This window comes from Thalassophryne amazonica, chromosome 3, assembly GCF_902500255.1.
Source record: "Thalassophryne amazonica chromosome 3, fThaAma1.1, whole genome shotgun sequence".
Classification (NCBI taxonomy): domain Eukaryota; kingdom Metazoa; phylum Chordata; class Actinopteri; order Batrachoidiformes; family Batrachoididae; genus Thalassophryne; species Thalassophryne amazonica.
In genome coordinates this window covers 46,006,039-46,018,064 of record NC_047105.1, presented here as the reverse complement: position 1 = coordinate 46,018,064, position 12,026 = coordinate 46,006,039, and the positions used below count along the sequence as shown (strand labels likewise).

Below are 12,026 nucleotides of genomic sequence, written 5' to 3'. Positions count from 1 at the left end.
GAGTGACAACTTATTAGCGTCAAACCAAACCTTAAATTTTTCCAGTTCTTTCTCCACTATGTCCAGAAGCTGTTCAAGATTTTCACCGCTACAGAACACAGTTGTATCATCCGCAAAAAGGACACATCTCAGTGAACTCGACACCCAACTTATATCATTTATATAGATTATAAACAACAAAGGACCCAGCACTGAGCCCTGCGGCACCCCACATGTGACATCCCTGAGTTCAGAATTTGTATTATTGAATTGAACATACTGAAATCTGCCTTGTAAATAACTAGCTATCCATTCATATGCCAGACCTCTGATTCCATATTTCTGCAGTTTACTTAATAGTATTCCATGGTTAATTGTGTCAAACGCTTTCTGTAAATCAAAAAAAACACCTATTGTGTATTGTTATTATCAATTGCAGTTGCTATACTTTCCACAAAGTCCATCAAAGCATGTGATGTAGTTCGAGACCTTCTGAATCCATATTGTTCTTCACAAATGATGTTATGCTTCAGTAAATAATCATTTAATCTTTTAGCAAATATTTTTTCCAAAATTTTGGAAAATTGTGGCAGGAGTGATATAGGTCTATAATTAGAAAATGTGTGTTTGTCACCAGTTTTAAACAGAGGAATTACTTTGGCTATTTTCATTTGAGAAGGAAATTTACCAGTACTTAGTGACATATTGCAAATATAATTAAACGGTTTTACTATACAATCAATAACTTTTTTTAATAAAGCCATATCCAAATTATTAAAATCAGTCGATTTCTTACTTTTTGAACCATGAACCAGATCAAGTATTTCCCTTTCATGAGTACCACCAAGGAACATTGAAACAGATTTGTTAAACGTTGAATTATTTACCCAGACGTTATTAGTTGATGAGTCAATCTTACTGGCAAGATTTTTACCCACATTAACGAAGTATTCATTAAAGTGTTCAGCAATAGACTCGTCGTTATCAATCGTGATGTAGTTGTTACTCTGAAAAATGAAGGATAATCTCTAGTTACTCTATTCTTTTTTACTATTTCATTTAATATGTTCCATGTGTTTTTGATGTTATTTCTATTTTTGACAAGTAACTCATTATAATATGTTTTTTTACTGAGTCTCATGATATTGATTAACTTATTCTTATATGTTTTATACTTACTTTCAGCTCCTTAGTTCGTAGTTTTATGAATTGTTTATATAGTACGTTTTTCTTTTTACATGCCCTCTGAAGTCCCTTAGTTATCCATGGTTGTTGCTATATTGATTTCTATATATTTTGTCAACAAATGGACAGTGTTTATTATACAAACTGGAAAAAATGGAAATGAAAGCATCATATGACCTGTCAACATCATCAACAAAAACATCTGACCAATTCTGACTTGATAAATCCTCCCTTAAATTATCATTGTTTCAGGTGTTACTTTTCTACTCATGAATTTGATATGCTTTGATACATACATACAACCCTCCAATGCAAAGACAGAGAAAACTGGCAAGTGATCACTGATATCACTGACCAGTAGTCCCCCACTAGATTACCGGATATAACGTTAGTTAAAATATTGTCAATGAGAGTTGTTGAGTCCATAGTTATTCTGCTAGGATGAATGATGGTTGGAAACAGTCCTAAACAGTACAGGTGTTTATAAATGAGGTAATTTGTGGATGATTGTGAGGGTTTAAAAAATCTATATTGAAATCTCCACAGACAAATAAATGCTTATTTCTGTTGATTTTGTTGTACATTCCTAAGATAATGTCTTCAAAGGTGTCAATATTTGTCCCAGGAGCTCTGTAAATGCAACTAACAACTATGTTTTGGAGTTTATAGATGTCATTTCTAGTCTAACTGAACGTTCACTCAGTTCAGACAAACTACAGTTTAAGGGGTTCTGACAGCTCACTCTCACTTCCTGTTTGCACTTCCTCTTTAGAGAAAACAAGTTCAGATGACAGACAGCAAATCCGGCTGCTTCTTCCGCAAACAGGCAGACATTTAACATTTATGTACACCAAGTTAAAATTACCTATCAGAGCCACATTACTCAAAGCCTGTTACAGATCATTCTGACTTTGACTTCACAACCTCTGCACAACTCACTTATCAACAGGCCCGTTAATCAATGAATTGAAATGGTTTGCATCTTCCCAGTCTACAGCTGTAAATAATGTCATCACTGACTACTTTAATATGTATAATTTCATACATTTAGTCTCCATATTGCATATTTTGTCTAATCTAATATATAAATCTATCTCTTTTTTTGTATAGGTGAGCGCCAGTGAAATGAGACTTATTACAGCGCATCTGTAAAGTATTGACAGCGCTTCATGTTTTCCATATCTTATGCTACAGACTTATTCCAAAATGGATGAAATTAATTTTTCCCCTCAAAATTCTACACACAATAACCCATAATGGCAATGTGAAAAAAGTTTTTTATTTTTTTGCAACGTACAGAGACATCCTGGATGAAAACCTGTTCCAGAGCACTCTTGACCTCATCTTTCAGCAGGAAAATCAAAGGGGTGACTTCAGGACAACTCTGTGATGTCCTTGAGTGGCCCAGCCAGAGTCCAGACCTGAATCTGATTGAACATCTCTGAAGAATCTGAAAATGGCTGTGCACCGACGCTCCCTATCTAAGATGATGGAGCTTGAGAGGGGCTTGCAAAGAGGAATGGACAAAACTGCCCAATGATAGGTGCACCAAGCTTGTGCCATTATATTCCAGAGAGACTTGAGGCTGTAATTGCTGCCAAAGGTGCATTCAACAAAGTATTGAGCAAAGGCTGTGAATCCTTAAGTACACGTGATTTTCTTAGTTTTTTTTATTTTTAATAAATATGCCAAATTTTCAAACTATTTTTTCATGTTGTCATTATGGGGTGTTGTGAGTAGAATTTTGAGGGAAAAAAATGGATTTACTTCATTTTGGAATAAGGCTGTAACATAACAAAATGTGGAAAAAGTGAAGCACTGTGAATACTTTGGAGCACTGTATGTGATGAAAATATATATACCACAAATTTTTAAAACAATTCTAAAATAGGATATTATCTGCTACTCTGCAACAGACTGGCATTCTGTCTAGGGTGTAGCCCTCCTCACGCCCCGTGACTGCTGAGATAGGCTCCAGCCTGACTGTGACCCTAAATTGAAGTAAGCGGTTGAAGATGAGTGAGTGAGTCATATCTGCTGATCACTAATTTTATTGTTTAAATACAGTTGTAACTGTGCAGGCTGTGTTCTAGAGCTAATTATATCACAGAAATGAAGTTCCTTATTCCTCATCTCTTAGTCACACCACTTGTCTGTAAAAGTCTTTGTATCCTCTCTCACCTTTTTAATGTAGTTCATGCGTATCAGGACCCCGCTGCCTCGCTCATTAAGGATGGTGAGTTTTTCAGCCAGTTTGTGTTGATAAGCCATAGCTTTGGATGTGATGCACTTCTCCCTCCGTTGGAGCCTTTGCTTCCTGGTCCTGAGTAGCGCAGCTGAACTCAGAACCCAACCCTAACCCCAAAGGTCACATGGGGCATCTAGGGGTAGGTGGAGCTTTAAATTGAGCTGATTTGAGCATAAAGGTCTTTTGGGGCATAAGTTTTTTTTATGCATTTAATGGTTTAAAACTTCATTTTTATATTTGGAGGAAAAATGATTAAACAGCAAAGTCACATTTCCTGTCTGTTACTTACTTTCATTTAATTTTTTTTGGAGGAGGGGGATTCCTCTTACTATTAAAAAACAACAACTGTGCGCATGAATGTTTGTACACTGTTTAATGATGAAACTTGATGTGAGTTAAAACTACATTTATTATTATTCATCTCACATTTATAATAATTTTACATTAGAATCAGATGTTCTGTATTTCACCACCAGATGCCACCCTTTACCAACTAAAGCTGCCAGCATGACTGGAGGCTAAACTGTGGGACTGTATGAATTTGACAGAAAAAAAAAAACCCCTGCATCGACAGACTGGAAAAACAGGATAAACTTTGCAGCTGCTGCATTCACCACAACTCCACAAGCACCAGGGACAAGATAAGATGGTGCGACACTGATTCTGTCTCGCTTGCTTGCAACAACACTCATACCTGTGTTCAGCAAATGCCTGCATCTTCCTTGATTGAAAAAAAAAAATCCTTTGTAAAAACCTTTCACAGAGTTACTTTCAGTGATATTCACAAAGATTTGACTGGTGTTTCTTCCAACATGCAAAATTATCTTTCCTGCAGAACATGCAGATAACTAAAGAATGAGTTTTCCGTTCATTGAGGTGTCAGTGCCGACACCATCAATTACACAACCCCATAACTTATGAAAGGAGCACAGAAGCACAGTGGATTCCCGGCTAGCACCGTTGCCTTACAGCCAGAAGGTCCCAGGTTCACTTCCAACCTTGCCCTTTGTGTGTGTAGTCTGTATGTTCCCCCATGTTTGCATGAGTTCCCTCTGGGTGCTCTGGCTTTCTCCCACCCCAAAAACACGGACGTTAGGTGAATTGGAAGCTTCAAATTGGCTGTAGGTGAAAGTGTGAAGAGTGTGTTTGTTGGTGTTTATGTATCAGCTCTGCAATAGATGAGCAACCTGTCCAGGGTGTACTCCGCCTTTTGCCCAGTGACTGCCAGAAAATGTTCTATCCCTCCCTATGACTCATAACTGGAATAAACGTGTATAGAAAATAAATGTTTGTTAATTGTTTAAATTTCCTAAATGAAATTACAATATTTATGTTGCATTGCTCATGTGATGGAGGCCAGCAGGAGTCACTGTGCATTTGGTAGCCAATAGACCTCACATCCCCAAAGGATACTCTGGACACTCAGGTCAGAACCCGGTTTTTAGCTGACTGGTCAGAATGTCCATCTCACATGCTGGAAATTGTGAGTTCACATCCCAAGGAGAGTGAGTGGGAGGAGTAAAATATACAGCACAATGCAGATTAGAAGGACGACACTCGGATACACAAAAACATGATCAGCATAATTTACTAGCCAGTGCAGCTGATGCTCTGATATTTGTTTGCATATAAGTTTGCATATACGGCAATGTATTTAATGTAAATTTGAATGAGACCAGGTAAGCTCGGCTCCCAGATGTTTTTCTCAGGCATGCGTAAACACCACTACTACATTTACATACATAAAAATTTAAAATGAATACATTTGATTTGATTTGATTTATTTAGAAATTCCATACAAGTCATAAACAAAAACATATGACTAATGCAAATTCCTGGAATTTCAAGGATAACACAAAAAAGTCAACACAACTTATGTCCATTGTGGTCCTTCTGTTGTGAAAGTGTAGGAACACGGACCCACAACAGGGGGCGCAAATGAACGGACAATGGAGGAAGTCAAATAACAACGCTTTACTGTTGTGAATAAGCACAACAAACACGGCAGATCACAATAGTAAGCAATGAAGTCAATTCACAAAAATGTGTCACGTGGGCAGGCTCGAAGATAAGAGACGTCCGTCCAAAGCAGAACCGGAACCACACGATTTCCTCCGCCACCGAACCCGGGAATACTGGAGCCGCCAAGTCCGAACTCCCAGGTGGCCACTGCCTCCGCTTGTCGGATCTGGTACTGCTGGCGAGGAACAAAAAACAGATGTCGTAGGTGATAAGTGACAGCTGTCACCCCGGCTGCTCCTGTGAGGCGGCAGCGCCCTCTTGTGTCTGGAGCCCGCACTCCAGGCAGGGTGTCCTCTGGTGGTGGTGGGCCAGCAGTACCTCCTCTTCAGCGGCCCACACAACAGGACCCCCCCCTCAACGGGCGCCTCCTGGCGCCCGACCAGGCTTGTCCGGGTGGCCAGGTAGAAGTCGGCCAGGAGGGCCGGGTCCAGGATGAAGCTCTTCTTCACCCAGGAGCGTTCTTCGGGTCCGTACCCCTCCCAGTCCACCAAATACTGGAAGCCCCGGCCCATCCTACGGACATCCATGAGCCGGCGCACAGTCCAAGCCGGCTCGCCATCGATGATCCGGGCAGGAGGTGGTGCCGGACCCGGAGCACAGAGGGGTGAGGTGTGATGCGGCTTTATCCGGGACACATGGAACACAGGATGGATCCGCAGTGAGGCCGGAAGCTGAAGCCTCACTGCGGCTGGACTGATGACCTTGAGGATCTTGAAGGGGCCGATGTAACGATCCTGCAGTTTAGGGGAGTCCACTTTGAGGGGTATGTCCTTTGTCGACAACCACACCTCCTGCCCTGGCCGATACGCACGGGCCGGGGTCCGCCGACGGTCTGCATGGGCTTTTGCCCTCGTCCGGGCCTTTAGCAAAGCAGAACGGGTGGCGCGCCACACCCGACGGCACTTCCGCAGGTGGGCCTGGACCGAGGGCACACCAACCTCTCCCTCAACCACCGGAAACAACGGGGGCTGGTACCCCAGACTCACCTCAAAAGGGGAGAGGCCGGTGGCAGAAGACACCTGGCTGTTATGGGCATACTCGATCCAGGCCAAATGGGTACTCCAGGCCGCCGGGTGCGCGGCCGTCACGCAGCGCAGGGCTGCGTGACGGAGACGATGTCTGTTGGGATCCCATGCAGCCGGACGACATGGTGGACCAAGAGGTCCGCTGTCTCCTGGGCAGTCGGGAGCTTCGGGAGGGCCACGAAGTGGGCCGCCTTGGAGAATCGGTCCACTATCGTGAGGATGGTGGTGTTGCCCTGGGACGGCGGGAGGCCCGTGGCAAAATCCAGGCCGATGTGGGACCAGGGGCGATGATGCACAGGCAGCGGCTGGAGCAGTCCCGATGCCCTGCGGTGGTCAGCCTTGCCCCTGGCGCAGGTGGTGCAGGCCTGGATATAATCCCGGACGTCGGCCTCCAGGGACGCCCACCAGAAGCACTGCCGGACAACTGCCACGGTTCTTCGCACCCCTGGATGACAGGAGAACTTGGAGCCGTGACAGAAGTCCAGGACTGCAGCCCTCTGGTGGGACGTAAAGTTTGTTCTTCGGCCCAGTTCCGGGGTCCGGGCTCCGTGCCAGGGCCTCCCGGATGGTTTTCTCTACGTCCCAGGTGAGAGTGGCCACGATAGCGGACTCCAGGATGATAGGTTCCGGTGGATCCGACAACTCCGTTTTGACTTCGTCTTCATGCACCCGGGACAAGGCATCCGATCTCTGGTTTTTGGTCCCGGGGCGGTAGGTGATCCGGAAGTCAAAACGGCCGAAGAACAGTGACCAGCGGGCTTGCCTGGGGTTCAGCCGCTTGGCGGTCCTGATATACTCCAGGTTCCGGTGGTCAGTGAAAACTGTGAATGGCACGGACGTTCCCTCCAACAGATGTCTCCACTCTTCAAGAGCCTCTTTCACCGCAAGGAGCTCTCGATTGCCGACGTCATAGTTCCGTTCGGCTGGGGTCAACCTGCGGGAAAAATAGGCACACGGGGTGAAGGACCTTATCGGTCTCTCCGCTCTGGAAAGCATAGCTCCTATCCCTGAGTCCGAGGCGTCCACTTCAACCACAAACTGGCGACTAGGATCGGGCTGCACCAGAACGGGTGCAGACGAGAAGCGCCGTTTCAACTCCGTGAACGCGGCAGCGCACCGATCCGACCAGGTGAAGGGGACTTTTGGAGAGGTCAGGGCTGTCAGGGGGCTAACTACCTGACTGTAGGCCCTTAATGAACCTCCTGTAGAAATTTGCAAAGCCGAGAACTGTTGCAGCTTCCTACGGCTGGTAGGTTGGGGCCAGTCTCTCACCGCCGCAACCTTGGCCGGATCAGGAGCGACGGAGTTGGGGGAGATGATAAACCCCAGGAAGGACAAAGAAGTGCGGTGAATTCACACTTCTCGCCCTTCACAAACAGCCGGTTCTCCAACAAACGCTGCAGGACCTGACGTACATGCCGGACATGAGTCTCAGGATCCGGAGAAAAGATGAGTATATCGTCCAGATATACGAAGACGAATCGGTGCAGAAATCCCACAAGACCTCATTAACCAATGCTTGGAACGTCGCGGGGGGCGTTTGTAAGGCCGAACGGCATGACCAGGTATCCAAGTGACCTAATGGGGTGTTAAATGCCGTCTTCCACTCGTCTCCCTTCCGGATCCGAACCAGGTGATACGCATTTCTAAGATCCAGCTTAGTGAAAATTTGGGCTCCATGCAGGGGCGTGAACACTGAATCCAACAAGGGCAACGGGTATCGGTTACGAACCGTGATTTCGTTTCAGCCCCCTACTAATCAATGCATGGACGACGTCCGCCATCTTTTTTTCCCACAAAAAGAAACCTGCACCCATCGGGGAGGTGGAATTCCGGATCAACCCGGCAGCTAAAGAGTCCGGTATGTAGGTCTCCATTGATTCACGCTCAGGTCGTGAGAGGTTGTACAGCCTGCTGGACGGGAAACTCAACGCCCGGAACCAAATCAATGCAACAATCGTACGGACGGTGCGGGGGAAGGTGTGAGCGCCAGATCCTTACTGAACACATCCACAAGGTCATGGTACTCCACCGGCACCGTCCCAAGATTGGGCGGGACTCTGACCTCCTCCCTAGCCTGGGAACCGGGATGAACCGAGGAAACCTAAAACTACCCGATGGCAGGTCTCGCTCCACTGACCACTACCCCGGACGGCCAATCGATCCGGGGATTGTGTTTTAACATCCAGGGAACCCGAGAATCACACGGGAGGTGGCAGAGTCACGAAAAACTTGATCTCCTCTCTGTGGTTCCCTGACACCACCAGAGTTACTGGTGGTGTCTTATGTGTGATAGAGGGAGTAGGGAGCCATCCTAGTGCCCCGCACCTGCACTGGTGAAGTAAGCGCCACCAGAGGGAGCCCTGCCTCCCTGGCCCATCTGCTGTCTAGCAGATTCCCTTCAGAGCCCGTGTCCAGCAGTGCTGGGGCCTGAAGGGTTAAATCCGTCGTAAGGATTGTAAACTGGGAGTCGTGGGCAATATGGGGTATGTCCCACGTGAATGTCTTGGCCCACCCCTAGCCCAGTTTCTAGGGGCAGGCGTTGGTTGTTTAACCGCTCGGGGCAGTCTCTCAATTGGTGCTCTATCGAGCCACAAACAAAGCACGCTTCCGCGGACCAGGCTCCTCGGTCCTATCTGGTGGCCTAAATGTGGACCCTGCTCGTGTCCAGAGCTTCATCGAGCAGGGGAGCTGTAACCATTACGGAGCGTGAGGCCGTGGAGCGTGGGGAGGGCGGAACTCGGTCGGAACCGGAAGGGAGAGGGACGTGCGCGTGCCCGGCCACGCCCTTCAGTCTCGTTCCCGACGGCGTTCTTCAACCGATTTGTCTAAACCGTATAACGAGATCAAATAAGCCCCTCTAAATCGCCGCGGTTCGTCCTTAGCCACCAGGTGCTCCTTCAGAACCAACGACAGTCCGTTTACGAAGGCGGCAGCGCGGAGGGCAGTGCTATTCCAGCTGGACCTCGCAGCCGGATGCGGAAGTCGACTGCATAAGCAGCTGCGCTCCGGCGCGCCCTGTCTCATTGACAGCAGCACGGCTGAAGCGGTCTCTCCTCTATTTGGGTGATCGAACACTGTTCTGAACTCCCTCACAAACCCATCATATGCCAGAAGGAGCCGTGAATTTTGCTCCCAGAGCGATGTAGCCCAAGCGCGTGCCTCACCGCGAAGCAGATTAATCACATAGCTACCTTACTAGCATCAGTCGCGGTACATGACGGGACGTTGTGCGAAGAGAGCGAACACTGCATAAGGAAGTCCGCGCACGTCCTCCACACAACCCCCGTACGGCTCTGGAGGGCTATGTATGCTTCAGGGGAAGGTGGGGAGGGGTCGTTGAACGACCTGTGGAACGTTCACTGTTGCGCACAGGATCGACAGGAGGGGGAGCCGCAGCAGCGCCCTGAGGGCGCGCTTCCACCTGCGCGGCGAGAGCCTCCACCCTGCGGTTAAAGGGAGGACGTTCTGCTCGGTCATTAGATCCAACAGAGCCGTTAAAAGCGGTGAGGATTCGCTGCAACTCACCGATCATTCCTCCTGCAGACGCCTGTGCGCCCTGCTCTTCCAATTGGCCGTCAACAACCGGTTGACGCCCTCGGGGTCCATGACGTTGGCCGAGATATCCTGTTGTGAAAGTGTAGGAACACGGACCCACAACAGGGGGGCGCAAATGAACGGACAATGGAGGAAGTCAAATAACAACGCTTTACTGTGTGAATAAGCACACAAACACGGCAGATCACAATAGTAAGCAATGAAGTCAATTCACAAAAATGTGTCACGTGGGCAGGATCGAAGATAAGAGACGTCCGTCCAAAGCAGAACCGGACACACACGATTTCCTCCGCCACCGAACCCCGGGAATACTGGAGCCGCCAAGTCCAGACTCCCAGGTGGCCACTGCCTCGCTTGTCGGATCTGGTACTGCTGGCGGGAACAAAAACAGTTAGATGTGATGCGTTGCACCACAGCAACACGTTTTATGGTGGGAAAACCCACCTCCACCTCTCATCAGAAACTGGTAAGTGCAGGAGTGTGAGTACTTATCAAAGAGGTAGGGAAAAAAGTCCAACACAGTCTCCAGCTGTAAATACTCACTGTCTGCTATTAACACACAAAGCAACAAAGTATTATTGTCGGGAAGACAACACAATCGGCTGAGCACTTTACCTCCTAGGTAGAGCGATATCTCGGCAAACGACGGTGGAGATGTCGTCTTGCTGATATACTACTGAAGATCAGATGATTGGTGACAGCTGTCGTAGGTGATAAGTGACAGCTGTCACCCCGGCTGCTCCTGTGAGGCGGCAGCGCCCTCTTGTGCCTGGAGCCTGCACTCCAGGCAGGGTGTCCTCTGGTGGTGGTGGGCCAGCAGTACCTCCTCTTCAGCGGCCCACACAACACCTTCTCTAAAACAACACAAATAGCAACAAGATAAAATCAAAATAAACAAATAAATAAAATAATAAAAACACATTAAACAAACAAATAAATAAATAAATAAATAATAAGCAGCAAATAAAATACATAGTTGCACAAATTGGCTGGACTGACTGGGTGTGGACTGAGTGGGTGTGAATGTGTTTGTCTGGTCGTGGCCCTGCGACAGACTGGCGTCCTGTCCTGCGTGTACCCCGCCTCATGCTCTATGACTGCTGGGAGAGGCTCCAGGCCCCTGTGACTCTTGATTAGACCTAAGCGGTGAAGATGAGCGAGTGTGTGGTATGAAATCATATTTCATTCGACATGAATATGGGGAAATATATGGTATATTTACAATTATAGGTAAGAGGGATATATAAGTGTTTTGAACCCTTGTTTTTATGTCCTTTGGGGGTCTGAACCACCAATTAAGACTCAGACCCCCACCTTACCCTACCCCCCATATACCCTCTCCAATTCAAGGGTGATTCTTTAACTACGGGCACTATTGGCCTTGTAAATGTAATTTCCACCACACCATTGCCTTACAATATAAAGCGCCTTGGGGCAACTGTTTGTTGTGATTTGACGCTATATACATGTGCTCTGATGTCACTGTTTATCTCCATAGAAACTACCCAAACAATCTTTCATACAAACTGTTTAAAGGGACATTACAGTTTTGTGGTGGAAATTACGGCAATAGTGTGGGACAACTACATTTTGTTTAAAAAAATCACAACAGTTGTATGACATTGAATACCCCAATTATGTTTTGATTATTTTACTGATATTTTATTCAGAGATATTTTAAAACATTAGAAAAAACGTTTTTTTTACCATTCATTTTTATCATTGAAGATCAAAAGTCTGGGTGTGCAATATTTGCATATAATGATGCTGAAAAAAGGTGAAAAAGTCATCATAGACTACTAGAACAAATTTCTTAAAACACTTTCATTGTAAAGATAACTATAAAAGTGTGAAATTTCCCCTTTTTTCTGTTTTTCATACAATATGATCAAAGGACATAAGTGCCCGTAGTCTAAGAATCACCCTCAAACAATGCCACATATTTGTGGTGTGTTCTGTTAGTTTTATGCTAGCTACAAAAACAGTTTGTCAGGTGTCTGTCAACTTGT

General features: G+C 46.4%; 1 protein-coding gene across 1 annotated transcript in view; it reads right to left on the bottom strand.

The window, feature by feature from the left end:
* Nucleotides 1-3,503, bottom strand: part of nckap1l (NCK associated protein 1 like) — a 71,713-nt gene extending 68,210 nt beyond the window's left edge. The window contains exon 1 of the mRNA XM_034166161.1: nt 3,346-3,503. Coding sequence (XP_034022052.1) covers nt 3,346-3,435 — 90 coding nt within the window. The 5' untranslated portion in view covers nt 3,436-3,503. The remainder of the gene's footprint in view (nt 1-3,345) is intronic.
* Nucleotides 3,504-12,026: the final 8,523 nt, after the last annotated feature.